Here is an 18,082-nt window from a genome sequence, read left to right as displayed (position 1 = left end):
TGGTCAGTGACAGTAGGGATGAATAATCCATGGGTCATAGAGTTCCCCAGCTTTCATCCAACTGGGGGTTAGAACTAGCTATAGGAAGAGGATGGAAACCACCCTGACCCCATCGGTGCTGCTTCTGGAACCATCTCCTTGGACCATAGCATAAACTGAGCTGAGACCAGCCATTACTTTGTCTACTCACAGACACCCATTCTGGTCCAAGCAATTTCTGAAGGGTCTCAAAGGAGCAGCCAGGGAACTCTTGATGCACAGTTATCATTTAGTGAAGTAGGTGGAGGGCTTCTGATTTGTAACTGATTGATCTGAGTGCTAAATCTGCCAATATCTCCCTTGCTTTAAACATCTCCATTTGTCTGGTTCTCAATTTCCTTTCCCCTAAAATAGGAATCACTGACTTTGAGGTGCCGTGGATATGAGCCATCTCAGTGCGCAGCCCTTTGCTCAGCGCTAACAAACTGTAGTGGTTGTCATTAACAGCTGTTCCCTCTCTGCAGGATTGGAGAGAGAGAAGCAGGGAGAAATGAGTTCACAGAGCCCTGTTTGCATAAGTTCTAAGCACCACAGGACATATGTGATGGATGAGGTTTTCTAAGAACTCGACATATAAGAGGCTCATGGCAGAGGTGCTGTGGGTGTTCACAAATGAGGACACAGAGGTACCACAAGCATGGGAAACTTGCACAGGGATCCAGGTAACAAATTGTCATGGGGCTGGGGTTCAGTCCCAGATGCCCTGACTCTTCTGTCTACCTGTCACCCACATCTGCAGCCTCTTCATATCAACGCATCTTGGTTTCTTTTCCAGTTGCTATGATAAAATACCCTAACAAAAGCAACTGGAGAGAGGAAGGTATATTTGTCTCATAATTCCAGGTTGTGCTCTGTCGCTTTGGGGAGGTCAAGTCTTAAGAACTCAAGAGATGCAGCATGACATCCACACTCAATGCTGGTGATTAGCGCATGCGTACCAGTGTGCTTGGCTCCGCCTCTTTTTCTTTCATTTCAAGAGCTGGCTCCTCTAGAGTTGTCTGTCGCCCACAATTGAGGATGGGTATTGTCATCTCAGTTAACCCAACTAAGAAAATCCCCCAAAGGCACACTCATCTTTCAGGTAATTCTAGATCTAACAAGTCAACAATTAACACTCAGAATCCCAAACTGCAGCCAGGAAACAGGCGTTGGAGGGGGGCGGGTAATCTACCTGCGTTTCAAAGCCAACAGACTTAGCCAACAGACAGACAGTGTGCTGAGTCAGGTTGTTGGAATATTAGTTTCATCCTATGACTTGCGCTGAAGTAATTCACGAGGCTTACTGTAAATACGCCCATGGAGATGTACGTTGGCCTGAAAATGGTTGGTTCTCTCTCATTCTACAACTCTCTCTACTTTATCCTCCCACCCCCAACAACTCCCTACGTGTGCTAATGGCTTCTAAACTTTTATTCCGAGCCAATACATCTCAACTGAACTCTACCCCAGATGCATCTGCTTCCCGGACATCTCAAGGACACTTTGAACTCAGTCTCCTCTTAGATTTCCAGAGCCGCCTTATCACAAGCTCCAGACTGGTCTCCGCAGATCCCCACTGGCCTCCTTTTTAACCCTTTCTGCACCTTAAAGTCTAAGGATTGCTTCCAAATGCCCCTCTCATCACTCTTCCATCCTGCTCAAACTCGCTCAGTGTGCTCTCATTCAGCATAAATTTAAGACTCCTGGGCTGGAGAGATAACTCACTGGTCAAGAATACATATTGATAGTGCTCTTCCAGAGGTGACTGGGGAGTCAGATGTACTGATTGCACTCAGTTACACATAACCACACACAAATACACACATGCACACAAAAATTAAAATAATAAGAATAAACCCCTTAAAGATATAAAACTCTTCAACGTGCCCATCAAGGTCTAGGCGATCCACTCCTCCACCTATGTAGTCTGACGTCACGCTCCTCTCTGCCTTTGCTTGGTCTCTGTGACGATATCTTACCCTTTCAGTTGCTATAGCAAAGACCATCGACAAAGTCGCTTATATAACACAACAGACATCCACAATGGACCAGTGGCTTATACACAGGTATCTACCATGGACTGAATTATCTTGTAAATAACAGGTTTTCATTTCTCACAGCTCTGGAGTCTAAGAAGCCCAAGGCCAGGGTGTATTCAGTAACTTCCTGGTTCACAGGTGGCAACTTCTCTCTGTGACCAGGAGTCATAGAATGGGCAGAGGTCTCCGTCATGACAGGAGATAATTCTGTCTTACTTCTTGCCCTTCCTATCCCCACTTCATCTAATGGAACAAGTTTCCCAGGATTCAACTGTCCTTGAACCCCAAACCACAAGCAGGATCCATGCCATCTTGCAAGCTGACCATTGATGGCGCAGCCATCTTGCCAGCCTTTCCTGCTGGGCTGCAAGCTTTTGTCCTTCTGCCTCTCACTAGCCCCACAAATGCACAGAGCCGTTAGCATAAAGTGGGATACAGCGATTGCTGGTGGAATGTATGGACTATTTAAGGTGTGTATTGAGGAAACGGTGGATTCAGTTTCTGCTGTTAACACAAACTTTGGTGCTTAAATGTAGTTTAGATTTATTCTAATCTAGAGTGCAGAAGCCTATAATGAGTGTCTTAATTAGGACTTCCATTGCTGTGAGAGACACCATGACCAAAGCAACTCTTATAAAGGACAACATTCAATTGGGGCTGGCTTACAGGTTCAGAGGTTCAGTCCATTATCATCAAGGCAGGAACATGGCAGCATCCAGGCAGGCATCATGCAGGAGGAGCTGAAAATTCTACATCTTCGTCCAGAGGAAGCCAGAAGCTGACTGGCTTCCACATGGTTTGGAGGAGGGTCTCAAAACCCACCCCCACAGTGACACCCTTCTTCCAACAAGGCCACACCCACTCCAACAAGGCCACACCCATATTTAAACCACCACAGTGAGTCTTCTTACAAGGCTAAAAGGAAGGAGGCCATGGGTTTGCTCCTTCTAAAGGCTCACAGAGTATCCACAGTCCTCTGCTCAGGGGCCCGGGCTTCCATCGTGGTAGCTTGCTACTGCCATCCCGATCCTGCTGCCACTTTATACTCTGCCTCTGTGAAGGCTCTTCTGATTACATTTTATCTATGGGCTAACACATGGTCATCGTTCTCTTTCAAGGTGTATGGCCTAATCTTGGAATAAGAAGTTGCATACACATTTTGGAGATTGGGCTCCGAACATCTCTGGGGAGCTTTTCTTCTAACCTATCACAGATGAGTGTACTGGTTTAACTGTGCTCGAAAATGAGGACAGAAACATGATCGTTCATTCTAATGTATGCAGCACCTCCCTTTGATATTCTGGGGGTGTCACGATTGTGCCTACTTATAGCCTAAATGTTTTAAAATATAGACGTTGGGCTGGGGAAGTGGCCCAGCAGCTGGAGTGTCTGCCACATGAGCAAGAGGACCGGTTTGGATCCCCAGAACTCACAGCTGGGTAGTCATGGCAGCTTACCCACGGTTCCAGCTTCAGAAGGAGGAAACAGCTGGCTGGTGAAACCGGTCTAATCAGCAAGCTCTGAGTTCAGTGGACAGCCCCTGCCTCAAACATAATAAAGGTGGAGAGGGATCAGGAAGACGTCTGACATCATAACCCCAGGGCTTCCACACACATGTGCACATGAACGCACACACAGGAACAAAAGTGCACACACAGGTGCATATATCTCTTCCAGAGAGAAATGAAAAGTTAAGAATTCAGATCAACCTCAGTGGCAAAAGCAGACTTACTGGTCTGAGAGGGGAGCCTCACACCTCTGTGGTGCAGGATCTGAGGGGGGCAGGACAGAGTCTGAGAGCAATTTCTGTAATTGGAGGTGGAGCATGGGGAGGGCATGGCTCCAGACGTCTAGAAACTGTGCAGCAGGGTCTAAATCAAACTGCCTGCTTTTGCAACCTCCAGGCTTCTGGGTGTGTGGTAGGGCTTACTTGCTTAGCAAGAAGTCCATGAGCCCAACTCCCTAGAGCCATGGGTCCCAACTCCCTAGAGCCATGGGTCCCTTTTAAAGCCCTACTTCTGAGGGAAATTTTCCTTTGCACATAGAAAAATACATAGAAGTTAAGATGGGTCTAATACATGCAGTACTCAGTCGGTGAAAGCAAATCTTCCCATATTCCAAGCCTGTCTGGGTGAGAGAGATGTGAAAATCCAGCGGCAGGCAGCTACAAAGGGAAGCCTGGAGAAGCCTCATTCGGAGAGTGACTCACCCCTCACAGGAGAGTGGTTTTGCCCTCTCTCCCCACATAAGTGGCTCTTCCTCCAGCTTTTCCTGCCCCATTGTGTGTGGCTGGCCCGTGTCTGTTGAATCACAAGACTTCACAGAGAATGAGAGAAGTTTCTAGCCCCAGTGAGTAAGGAAATGTAAGGAAACATAGTTTCCTTTGGATGCTTTTGCCAAGCTCCTGAGCTGCTTGATTTCACTCAGAGAAACTCGGAATTCAGATAGAAGATTTGTTGTTGTTGTTGTTGTTGTTGGAATCATAGTGCTGGCGTCAGAAAGCAACAGTGGCTCTCACTGGACCAACATGGAGGTGTTGTCAGGGCTCTGTTCCTTTCTAGGGAAAAGGCCACTCTCTTGACTTTCCTGGCTTCTATGGCTTGTGCCCTCTGCCATACTCTGAAGCCAGGAATGGTGGCTGAGTCTTTCTCACATCCTCTCCCTCAACATGTCTGTTAACCTCTTTTTCCTATTTAATTGTAGTCAACTGTGGTGACCTAGTTCTTTAATTCCAGCACCCAGGAAGCTGAGGCAGGAGGATTGGAAGTTCAAGGCCAGCCTAGGTCAGGTAGTGAGACTTTATAGCAATACACCAATATTGAGAACAGAAGGGGAGGAGCAATAGAAGCTGATGGTCAGCTAGGATCTAGCCAGGCAGCTGGGAAAAGTGTCCCCTTCCAAAGCCAACTGATTACTAACCTCAATTCTCTCTTCCCACCTACGGTAGCATATTCAAACGCTCCAGACGTGTGACTGTGGACACCTTTGAGGGCTTGTAAGCCAGCCTACCACAGAGAAAGGAAATGATGCCGAGATAAGCTGGGCTTCCTAATGTACAAATGGAATGTTCTGTGCTTACATTAAATATATAATTTGTTTTTATTCTATATGACCATCACCAATAGAGAAGAAAAGAATCCTTATTTGAATACACTGTTTTACTGGAACTGTTGCCTGTATGTGGGACATGTTCTTCTAGCTGGGCTGCCTTGTCTGGCCTCAGTGAGAGAGGAGGCGCCCTAGCCTCTCAAGAGATTTGAAGTGCCTAGGTGTGTGTGGGAGGGGGGAAGCTCAAGGGGGGCCCACCTGCTCAGAGGAGAAGTGGGTAGAAGGAAAGGATTGTGGGAGGGGGTGACCAGGAAGAAGGCAGTGAGTAGGATGTAAAGTGTAAATTTTAATTTAAAAATTAAATTATAAATAAATAAATATACTGTTTTATTTTTCTGTGATGACTCACTTAAGAGGGCTAATTCCATGGTGAAGAGAGAAAGCTGATGATATTCTTGTGTGGACAAATTCTGATTACTTTGTAATGCTTATAGAGTCGTTTCTCTTATGCTGGTTGTGTTTATTTTCTCTCATGTGCCTCCAGGTTGGTTCATTTGTTTGTTTTAACAATGTACTGAATAGATTCCATTTTTCTTGCAATTGCGTTCTGTGATTCCTTTATCTTAATCCACAAGAAAAATTCTCAATTTAGCAACTAGACTTTTACCATGTTGAAAACACCGCCGGCGATAACACTTTCAGATAGAACGGGATCTTTTCCCATGCAGCAGTTTGTCCGAATAGGTGTGTGTGGTCACTATTACCCTCTCTTGTTAGAACTCAACAGGGTGTGTGATAAAGAAAAGCTTGCAGGCAGGTAGAGACAAGTCCCTAAGCCTAATCTAAACACGTATGTGGCTTGACAGAGGCATCTTTCTCAAGACATTAGTATAATATGATGGATGATTCTGAGTATGGGAGAGTCACACCCCCAGCTGTTTTATACCCTCCGCTAGTGTTACGAGAAGCTGTCAGTGTTTTCGTGGTCAGGTATATCAGAGTCCCCAAGGCTCCACTGGCTCGATAACTTAATAGAAAGATTCCCAGGACTCAAAAGCTCACGGGTTGAGGCATTGAAAAGGTACAGGTTGAGATGGACAAGGGCTTGAGGTATGTGTCCTGAAGTCCAAGAGAAACCAGGCATAAGCTTCCAAGGGTCTCCTGCCATGGAGTTGCATGGGACAAACTCGACTTTCCAAGCATTGATGCCTAGCACTGTGTACCAAGTATTGCCAACCAAACTTCCAGACCTGGGTAGCCCGGGTTTAGTATAATCTGGTCCTATGCACACCGTAGTGGCTGCATTTGATCTCAGCTCCTCAGACTTTTTAAATCCCCAGGGGGCCAAAGGGTGTGGTGTGGCCAAGGTCCTCAGACATACAAAGGCAGTCAGGGCACTCAGCGGACTGAGAGTCTGCCCTCCAGGAGCTCTCTGAGGGCCAGGCCTCCTGAAGATGGACCTTTTTTAGATTATGCTGGGTTTGAACACCCCAGACCTTCCAAGTCACTCGTCTGCGGACAGCCCATTGCTGCTCTCTCTGGTCCTCATCAGATGGACACTGTGAACATTAATCAACCTCTAAAATATAAAATCTATTCCTGGCAAATAGTTATACCCGACTAAACAAAACTGACTTAAGTTAGGGGATTTGAGCCAATCTGCATAGCCCACGAGACCCAGTCGCGATCTGACTTAAAGGGACCCTGTCTTCCACTATGGTATTGGCAGACACTACCATCTCTGCTGTCATTTCCCTGCTGATAAACCCCAGGACATCATGTTTGATCATATTAAAGATTGTGAAAATATAAAATGTGTTTTCCCATACTCCCCTGGGTTTCCTGGAAGAGGATCTGTAACAAACACAGCCAGTCTCCATTAAACCTGAGTGTTTAAAAACATTCAAGTTTTTGTGTAGACTGATACCTGCTTGCATTGTATAATATCCATTGCCCCCTCAATTTAACCTCCTCCCCAACAACCTGCATCTGCCATAAACACAGTTGGGCCCGTGCTGGTGCAAGGAATCTAAAAATTAGATTTTGGAGCTGGAGAGATGGCTCAGCAGTTGGAAGCACTGACTGACTGTTCTTCCAGAGAATGTGGGCTCTGACTCCTCGACCAGGATACTCACTGTGTGCACAGTCAACTAAGGATAGTCGTCTGGGTCCTCCGATGGCACTCTGGAGGCCACCTTGCCTGTGTCCACACTAGGATTGCTATCATTTTGGCTGAGTTTTCTGTTTCTAATTTTTGTCTAGTTTCTTATTCTTTCGGTAAGAATGGCAGCAGAACTCAAAGCTCACCCCTGTCTCTGTGCACCTGTGTACTCACCCCTGTCTCTGTGCACCTGTGTACTCACCCCTGTCTCTGTGCACCTGTGTACTCACCCCTGTCTCTGTGCACCTGTGTACTCACCCCTGTCTCTGCACCTGTGTACTCATCCCTGCCTCTGTGCACCTGTGTACTCACCCCTGTCTCTGTGCACCTGTGCACTCATCTCTGTCTCTGCACCTGTGTACTCACCCCTGTCTCTGTGCACCTGTGTACTCACCCCTTCTGCTTTGGGCATGGACAGGATATAAGCCTCCTGTCTGCTCAATCAGACATAATAACAGTGCTGGGATGCGATCCAGTGCTTGTTAGACAGTATATAAGACTCAGACTTTGCTTACTGGAGTTTGTGAGACCTTCTAATAGCCAAAAGGTTAGTTATGTAATGTGAACTTCTGCCAGTGTGTTGGCATTCTGCTCTGCACATTTAAACAGTTAAACCCAGTTAGAATTGACTTGTTGGCAGTGTGATTCATACTGCATATGTATGCATGAGCATGGAGACAGAGGCTAACCTGGGATGTGGTTCCTTGGGTGCCATGTGCCCCATCATCTTACAGAGTGAATACCAACTTAAGACCAGATAGTCCATTAGGAGAATAAAAATTACATATCAAAATAGTTCACACCAATGCAGAAGTCCAAAATAAGTTGTGTGTGAACTATACCCACAACTCTTAGCTACCCATCTAGATCTGCAGAGCTGTGAGTGGCAGAAGGAAATCTAGTCACATAGCTAACCACACCAGTAGGAACCATAAAGACTATAGACTATTGATGTGATGTCACAACTCTGGATATCATGTGTCTTCATTTACTTAATTTAGTAGTCATGCCCTCAAAGGATAGATTTCTTTTGAGACAGAGTCTCCCTGTCTAACCCTGGGTAGTCTGGACCTTCCTGTGTAGAACAGGCTGGCCTTGAACTCATGATATCATGATAGTTCAGCTTACCTCTGAACTCCAGGTGCTTAGATTAAAGACATGTGCTACCACCACAGCCCAAAGGTTAGATCTTTAAAGATTCAGTTGTGAGCCAGGTGTTATAACAAATAGCTTTAAGCCCAGCACTCAGGAGGTAGAGGCAGGTGGATCTTTGTTATGAGAAGTTTACATGGTGTGTGTGTGTGTGTGTGTGTGTGTGTGTGTGTGTGTGTGTATGCTGAGTGTAGTGTATGTGTTGTTGTAATGTGTATCCATACATGCTCATGCAGAGGCCAGACAAGAACAAGGTTGTCTTCCTCAATTGCTCTCCACCTTCTTTTGGGAGGCAGGGTCCTTGCTCAAACTGAAACTCATCTTTCAGTTAGGCTGACAGGACGTTGAGCTCCACAGATCCACCTATATGTGCCCTCCAGTGCTTGGGTCCCAGGCATTCGTGAAACCCGTGCCCAGCTTTTACATAGATGCTGGATCTGAACTCCGGACTTCTTGCTTGCATAGCAAGCACCCTTACCCATTGACCCATCTCCTCAGTGCCAAAACTGATATTTTAAGAATTCTATTCTGTCTGTATGACCTATTATTCATCTGTCTTATTTAAGAAATCCTATTTATGGGACAGGAAAGATGGCTCAGCAGTTAAGAGCACTGACTTCTCTTCCAGAGGCCCTGGGCTCAATTCCCAGCACCCACATGGCAGCTTATAACTGTCTTTAACTTCAGATTTAAAGCTACAAACATGATATAGTTCCCATATTTCATCTCAAATGCAGTAGAGTTTTGCTTCATGTAGAAGAGTATCTTTTGTCTGTATTGATGTGGTGCCTGTCAATAATAAATTTGATGGCCTATGGCTTAGGCAGGAAATAGGAAGTGGGACATCTGGGAGGCATGAAGGATTCTGGGAGGAAGTCAGGCACAGGAGATTTGCCCAGGAAGTCATGACTAGAGTGACACATGGTACCTGAGCACAGGTAACAAGTCATATAGCAGAATGGAAAATAAATGAGTTATTTTAAATTATGATCTAGTCAGAGAAGAACCTAAGTATATGGACAAGGTATTTGTAAATACATTTTGAGTCTGAATCTTATTTCTGAGAGCATGGGGCTGCGAGGTAGTACCAACCCTAACTTCTACAGCTTCACACATTTAAATCATTGATTCTGTATAGAATTGATATGTGCAGAGAATGACATAAGGATTTGGGGCACGGGTTCCAGAAGGATCTCACTGCAGAGCTCTGGCTGTCCTGGAGCTTACTCTGTAGACCTGACTGACCTAAAACTCACAGAGATCCACCTGCCTCTGCCTTCTGAATGTTGGGATTAAAGGTGTCAGTCTGGATTAAAGCCAGACTGCTACATCTGGCTCATAATAATCTATTGTTAAAGCTTTTTCTAGATAGCCAACTTTTTCATCACTGATTATTGAATAATAAAACTATATCTGCAAGCTAGGCAGTGGTGGCGCATGCCTTTAATCCCAGCAGTTGGGAGGCAGAGGCAGGTGGATTTCTGAGTTTGAGGCCAGCCTGGTCTACAGAGTGAGTTCCAGGACAGCCAGGGCTACACAGAGAAACCCTGTCTCGAAAAAAAGAAAAAGAAAAAAGAAAGAAAGAAAGTGTTTGTTTAGCTGGGACTAGATGTAACTGAGCAACTGAAGTTTAGGGCCATTGGACAGGTCTTCAGCTAAGAATATTGGTAATAGTTTGCTTCTCTGGGTGGGAGATAAGTAGCACCCAGCAATTGTACCAAAAGACAACTTGAAATTGAGCTACGTGTGTGTCTGTGTATTTTATCTGTGGATTCAAGGTAATCTGGGTTGGGGCTGGTAGCACAGCCCGTTCCCAGAGCTTAGGCAGGGTATCAAAGCTACACACTACAGACTTCTGCTGTGGGTCACCATCTAGCAGAGAAAGGTCTCTAGCTTGTTGCCCTTCTTTGTAGAGATGCTGACTGTTGGACTTTTGCTATTCAACACGAGGTTTATACTCATCACACGGTCTGACTGGCACATGCTAAGTGCATGGTCTAAAATTAGACAGTAGTCCTGTCTGCCCGAGCATATGAATACACAAACAAACTTCTAGGACTCTGTTGTTTAAAGGAAGATTTAAAGGACTATTTTGCTTAAAGGTGTCCCTTGCACAAATTATGGTTTGAGTGTGAAGTGTCCTCCAGCTTGGTAAAGACTTGGTCCCCAGAACATAGCACCACTTTGGAATGAGATAGAAAGTTCCGGGGGGGGGGGGCGCCTAGTGGAAGCAAGTGGATCGCTAGGAACATGCCCTGGACAGACAGACTCTGTTGCTGCCTTCTCCCAGCCTTCTCTGCCTCTTGTCCACCTTAAAGTGAGCTTGCTCCATCAGCTGCTCTATGAGAGTCAACCTCTCTTTGGGCCCACAGGAATAGCAGACAGTGGGCTGCAACTCTGAAGCTATGACACAAAGTAAATTTCCTTCCTTAAATTGATTTGCTCGGTGGAAGCCCGTAGTAAAAGCCTGATGTGTGATTTAGAAGCTTTTGGAACTGGTTTTCTGAATGAATCTAGAAGTTCGGAAATGTGCTCTGCAGAAGCCAGAGAACATGGTGAGCTAAGAGGCTGATTCTGGTTGACTAGAGTATACATTTGACATCAGGTGGGAGCAAGCTCTCTATTAAGAACTGAGGGCAGTCAGGCAGTGGTGGCACATGCCTTTAATCCCAGCAGTTGGGAGGCAGAGGCAGGTGGATTTCTGAGTTCAAGGCCACCCTGGTCTACAGAGTGAGGTCCAGGACAGCCAGGGCTATACAGAGAAACCCTGTCTCAAAAAAAGAAAAAGAACTGAGGGCAGTCTGTGTGGGCTACATCGGAGCAAACATCAGGTCTGCATTTTATCCCTTCCCTGAAACTTTGTGGGAGGCTCTGCAGCTTTCAAGCTATGCGGTGGGTTATTTTGGATATAGTGACTGGATGTGTGTGTCAACTTGACATAAGCTAGAGTCATCAGAGAAGAAGGAGCCTCCGCTGAGGAAATGCCTCCATGAGATCCAGATGTAAGGTTTTTTCTCAATTAGTGATCGATGGGAGAGGGCCCAGCCCATCGTGGGTGGTGCCATCCCTAAGCTGATGGTTCTGGGTTCTATAAGAAAGCAGACTGAGCAAGCTAGGAAGGGCAAGCCAGTAAGCAGCATCCCTCCATGGCCTCTGCATTAGCTTCAACCTCCAGGTTCCAGGTCTGCTTGAGGTCTGTCCTGACTTCCTCCAGTGATGGACTATGATCTGGAAGTATAAGGTGAATTAAGCCTTTCTTCCCCAATTTGCTTTTTGGTCATGGCTTTTTTGCCTTAGTGATAGAATCCCTAAGTAAGACACTGGGTGTTTTTTTTTTTTTTTAAATAATTCTGGGTATTTAATTTGAGAGCAAAAAGAGAGAGATCAGGAAGATTTGAAAAACTTGTTTAGACAGGAGAGAAGTGGTTTTCAAGTTTGGGGTAAGAAAGGCAGCATCAAAGAACAAATTATCATCAATAAAAAAGGAACTTCATACATCTTTGCATCAGAACACTGGCAAAGATGTCATGAGAGCATCAGGAGAACTGGCCAGACTCTGTCCATTTCTGACCTAAAGATGTTAAGGAATAAACTTGTTTGAAAGATCTGGCTTGGAGAAGAGGGCTCTGGAACTTCCTGTTCACAAAAGGCCTCCAAGGACACTGTCTTCTCAGAACTCATTTCACTCTGCTCAGCTATATAGGCATTCAGAGACCAGCAAGACATGGTCCGAGATCTGAGAGCAGAACTTGGCACCGTCGTCTGTGTGCATCCTAGTTTTACATGTATGAAAAATTCATAGGAGATGTAGCTGTCGTGGAAGCACACACCTAGACTTTCAAGGAAAGTTTAAAAGGCCCCAAAATATATAATGAGGCTGGAGTCAGTTCCAACAGTCCTGGAGAGGGCAATGAACCCTGGATGTCAGAGCCCGGAAAGGGAAACTTCTGCTAAGGAAAGCCACAGGTAGCACATAGAGCCAACCCGAGAGAAGCCTGGAGGGCTGCAAACGTCAAAGCCCTGGAATAGAGCTCACTGCACACCACTCAGGGGCCGGTCAGGGAGCTCCTGCTAGGTTCAGGTCTTGCTTTCCCTCTCACCGTTACTTTCTGGTCCCTGATTTCCTTTTTGAACTGGGAATGTTTAGGTTGTGCCATTTTATGTTGTAAGTGTGCAGCTTGTCTTTTGAATTTACAGAGGCTTGCCTTGAGTCTCAGAAGAAACTTTGGACTTGAAGTTTTAAGCCATTCTAGAACGGTTCAGACTTTGGGGGGGGGGGAAGGAATATTGGAGATAACTAAATGCATATCGATATTAAGAGTTGGCCATGAGAGCTGGAGAGGTGGCTCAGGGGTTCAGAGCACTGACTGCTCATCCAGAGGTCCTGAGTTCAATTCCTGGCAACAACATGATGGCTCACAACCATCTATAACAGGGACCCAAGACCCTGTTCTGGTGTGTCTGAAGACAGCTAAATTGTACTCATAAATAAAATAAATAAATCCTTTTTTTAAAAAAAGAGTTGACCATGAGCCTTTGGAGCTCAGGCAGAATGAATGTATGATTTGGATATAAAATATTCCCTCATGGACTTGTGTGTGAAAATTCGGTCCGCAGTTGATAGCATAATTTTGGTGCCTGATGAAAACTCCAGAAGGTAAAACATAGAGTATATAGAGTTATCCAGTGTTCTTTAGAGGAGCAAAACTCATAGAATGTAGCTATATAGATATAGATATGGATATGGATATGGATATAGGTATAGGTATAGATAAAGAGAATTTATTAGAATGACTTACAAGTCGTGGTCCTGCTAGTCCAGCAATGGCTATCTACCAATGGAAGGCCTAAGAATCCAGTAGTTCAGTCCACAAGGCTGGATGTCTCAGCTGGCCTTCAGGATACACTGGAATCCAGAATAACTAGGCTATAATACCAGAAAGGAACCGGACTTGCCAGCAAGAGCAAGCAGGCAAAGATAACAAGCGTCCTCCTTCTGTGTCCGTTATACAGGCCACCAACAGAAGGTGTGATTCAGATTAAAGGTGGGTCTTCCCACCGCAAAAGATCAGAATTAAAATCGGGTCTTCCCATTTCAAATGACCTACTTAAGAAAAAACAAAAAACAAAAACCGGGGGCTGGAGAGATGGCTCAGCTCTTCCGAAGGTCGTGAGTTCAAATCCCATCAACCACATGATGCCTCACAACCATCCATAATGAGATCTGATGCCCTCTTCTGGGGTGACTGAAGACAGCTACAGTGTATTTACATATAATAAATAAATCTTAAAATAGAAAGAAACAAAGAAGAAAGAAAGAAAATCACTCGCAGGTGTGCCCAGCCACTCAGATTTTAGTTAATTCCAGATGTAGTCAGGTTGACAACCAAGAATAGCCACAAAGGAAGTAAACCACAAGTCCTAGAGAGAATGTCCCTTATCATCCCTTTCTCCTGTCCCTCTGCTTCCCATCCACCCTGGAGTGAGCAGCATCTCCTTGCCTGCTGCCCCCTCCCCAACCGTACCATTCAGCTTCCTTAGGACCCACAGCAACAGGTCAGCCGATGCCAGGCTGATACATTCGGAAGCTGTGGACCAAACTGAACCCTCCTCCATTAACTGACTTTGCTCAGTGCTAAAATACTGGCTGCATATATTTGAATTTCTAATAATCAACAAATACTTTTCTTCCTGTGAGAATGGCCCAGGCAATTCTTTTAATGGAGAACCCTAACTGGGTTATTACATGTTATATAGTAAGATTTAGACTTAAAGTTGAATGTAAATATAAACATATACATATAGATATAGATAGATAGATGGAGACAGAGCTGAAATGAGAATGTAAGAGTATGGTTATACGTATGTAAGTGAAAGGCAAACCACTTAGCCCAACAGAAAAGTACATACTGGAAAAGGAAGTCTAATGAGCAATAAACATAGAAACACATTACATGTTTAACTTCACATACAACCAAGGAGCTATAACTAAACACTACTGAAAAGTTCAATTGTGAAAAGTTTATTCTGTTAATAAGGACATCAGAGAGAATAAATAGCCACAAATTCCTTCCTGCTCAGAATATGAATTGCAAAAGCATTTTGCAAAGCCAAAGAGACCATGCCAACCAATGGCCATTCTTGGGTGTATGCCCGGGGAGTCATATGCAGCAAGGATTACCATGGAATCATTTACAACCAAGTTAGAATGAAAATGGGGAAACCAAAGTAGAACACATAGATAAATTTCATTAACATTTTTACCATAGACCTCTACAGACAACACACAGATAATTGGAGTAGAACTACCTGCTGTCAGCACGAACAACTCTTCGACATAAACCAGGTGGAAAACATCAAGTTGTAGGGTTATAATTTGATATATGCACACTGTGTTAAGTCCACAGAAAGCAAGATGTTGCTTGATGGTGCCTATAAATAATAAAATACAAAACAATGTCTAAATGTGAAACACTAAAGGTGAGTCCAGGAAGAAAATGGCATTCAGGAAAAATGTGGAGAGTGTCAATGCTCTTGCTTTCTTTTTAAAAAAAAAAATGGAGGAATGGGAGAGGAGGAAAGGGGAAAAAGGGAAGGAAGAGGAAGAGGAGAAGAGGAAGTAGAGAAGAGGAGAAGAGGAGAAGAAAGAGGAGAAAAAGAAGGAAAAGAGGAGGAGGAGGTAGAGGAAAAGAAGGAAGAGGAGAAGAGGAGGAAGAGGAAGAAGAGGAGAAGGAAAAGAAGAGAAGGAAGAGGAGAGAGGAGGAAGAGGAAGGAGAGGAGAAGGAAAAGAAGAGGAGGAGGAAGAAGAGGAAGAGGGGGAAGAAAAGAAGAGGAAGAAAAGAAGGAAAAGAGGAGGAGGAAGAAGAGGAAGAGAAGGGGCAAAAGTGGAGAAAGAGGAGGAAGAGGAAAAAAGGAAAAGAAAAAGATGAGGAGGAAGGAGGAAAGACAAAAGGAAGGAAGGAAGGAAGGAAGGAAGAAAAGAAGGAAGGGAAAGGGCAAAGATGATGAAACTTTAAGATCTGACAAGGTTGCATGATGGGTATTTTTTAAATGCGTCAAAATGATCACAGACCAAGGAAGGGGGAGAGAAGTGAAGAGGGCACACACACACACACACACACACACACACACACACACACACACACTGGGGGAAGGGATGAATGAATCTTTCCTGAGCCTTACAGATGTATGGTCTGACTGGATAGCCACACAGACACACTGTCTGGAACTGAATCTGCCCAGAGGAACACCTTTTCCCCCTGGAACCTACCAAAGCCTTCTAAGGCTTGAGAAATAACAGAGTGACCAGTTTTTCCTCCTAACCTGAACATTCCAGTGCACTGACAAAATTCAGCACCACCCTGATAGAACCAGCTTCCAAGGGCTGATAGAACCAGCTTCCAAGGGCTGAGCTGGGAGCAGCCCAAGCCTCTCTCTCTCTCTCTCTCTCTCTCTCTCTCTCTCTCTCTCTCTCTCTCTCTCTCTCTCTCTCTCATTCTCTCTCTCTCTCTCTCTCTCATTCTCTCTCTCTCTCTGTCTCAGTCTTTGTCTGTCTGTCTGTCTTTCTCTCTGTCTCTCAGTCTCTCTTTCTTTCTCTGACTGTCTCTTTGTCTTTCTCTCTCTCTCTGACTGTCTGTCTCTGTCTTTCTCTGTCTCTGTCTTTCTCTTTGTTTTTTAGCTCTATTTTATACATAAATAAAACTGGGTTTGCTTTCCATTAACCCTGTGATTTCTTGGTTTTCGTATTGTCAGGATGGTTTGTTTTTTCCCAAGATAGGGTCTCTCTGTGTAGCCCTGGCTGTCCTGGGACTTGCTCTGTACACCAGGCTGACCTCAAACTCAGAGATCTGCCTGCCTCTGCCTCTTGGGTGCTGGGATTAAAATCGCCCACCACCCTGGCCCAGCCTTCAGGATGATCTTTTCCCGACCAAGTCATTAGCACATAGGTCAAACTACAACAGGAACAATAGCAAATTGCAATTCCCATGGCATATGGATCCTAGCCTAGAGTGCATCAGTGTCTTCTGACTACCCTGCTGGCATCCAGCATATATACAAAGCCCACACGGCCTAGGATAAACTATTTTACAGTGGTTACGGACAATATAAAAATCTAAGGTGGTATAATCGACAATGTGAATACTTTAAATGTTTGATGAAATCCCCGGTAATCCAGGCTCTTGTGTTGCCATTGCCTTCACGTATGAACAATGTTCTTCCCATGCAGAAAAAACATCGTTGACCCAGAAGACCCCCGATGTGCCCGGTTAACGCTTACTGGCCGGATGGTCATTGTGCCACCGGGAGAGGTGGAATTCGCCAAGCAAGCCATGTTTTCAAGGTATGAGGATGCTTTAAAATTGGTTTCCCCAAAGCCAGGTGTGTTGGTGAGTGCCTACAGCTCCAGCATTTGGAAGACTGGGACAGAAAGATTCAGAGTTTGAAGCCAGCCTGAGCTATGCAGTGAATCCAAGGGTAGCCTAAGCTGTATTGTGAGAACTTATCATATAGAAAAAAAAATTGGCTTGTCCCAAAATTGCCATGGACTAGGTTGCTGCGGGGACCTCTTGTTCCATGGGATGAGAGTTCTGGTCAGGTGGGCAAAGAATTTGGCCGATGACAGAGTCGACACAAGGAAGTGCTGAGTCTGAGCGTAATTCTTAAAAATGGCATCAGACTTTTACAGTCATTACAAAAGAGAAATGAAAAATCTGGCAGCTCAGCGAGGTACATCTGAGGCCACCTGAAACACACTGGGTCTAAAGCAGCCACCTCTTCTAGACAGGTGCTGCACCCCCCGTCCACCCCTCCCCCCGAGTGCTCTGGGCCCGGGGAGGCCTGGACGGAGGGGGCTGTGGGCCTCATGAGGCTCAAAGCTCGAATGCTCTTTCTTGGATGCCTGAATCTCGAATCTGAATGTGTTTGCACAAAGTGAAAACCAGGCTTATATAGTATACAGAAAACAGGGCGAATGACAAAAGTCACGTAAGCAGGTAAGGGCCACATCAAGGTCAGTAAGATCAGACAGCAAGACAAAAGTCATAGAGGCAAGTGATAGATAGACACATCAAGGTCAGTAAGATCAGGCATCCAGGTGCAAAGCAGAAGAGCAGTGGTGCCCTTCCCATTAGGGCTATCTTGGTAGTCCCAAGCTAATTCTCTGGGTCTGTTGGAGGCAAGCACCAGGAAGTCCCATTCTAGCAGTTCCTGAGAATGCCCTTAAGTGAGGGAAACTCTTCAATTACTCTCTGGTATGTAAAACAATTCTGTCTTCTGTGGGACTGCTCTGAGAATTCTATGTTTACAGTTAACAATAATGCCTGACCTCCTGACCTCTATTCCTAACTCTGAGGACACCCTGTCTGATAAGGCAGTTTCCTTGTGAGAAATTCCAAGCTAACAATAGCTTGGTAATAAATTAGGATATATTGGAACGCAGTGCTGGCCAGGGAACAATGTTTAATCTTAGTTTTAACTATTTATGAATCATTTCTTGGGGCACCTTTATGCCTGAATAAGAAGGCATGTTGAGTATTGGAAAGACTAATCTAGAACACATCTGAGTTAGGAGATGCCAGCAACTGACTGAATACCCAGGAGGCAAACTCCCTTTGAAGTCGTACACCTCTGCCTGACATGCAGACTTTACTGGAGTAGACGAGTG

General features: G+C 45.1%; 1 protein-coding gene across 1 annotated transcript in view; it reads left to right on the top strand.

Moving 5' to 3' along the window:
- The window catches only part of Creg2 (cellular repressor of E1A stimulated genes 2), a 36,752-nt gene that overhangs the window by 14,948 nt on the left and 3,722 nt on the right, over positions 1-18,082 (top strand). The window contains exon 3 of the mRNA XM_031367293.1: positions 16,646-16,759. Coding sequence (XP_031223153.1) covers positions 16,646-16,759 — 114 coding nt within the window. The remainder of the gene's footprint in view (positions 1-16,645; positions 16,760-18,082) is intronic.

The sequence above is a fragment of the Mastomys coucha genome, unplaced genomic scaffold (assembly GCF_008632895.1).
Source record: "Mastomys coucha isolate ucsf_1 unplaced genomic scaffold, UCSF_Mcou_1 pScaffold14, whole genome shotgun sequence".
NCBI lineage: Eukaryota > Metazoa > Chordata > Mammalia > Rodentia > Muridae > Mastomys > Mastomys coucha.
The sequence above is the reverse complement of the archived record's forward strand: the minus strand, read 5'-3'. Positions and strand labels throughout refer to the sequence as shown.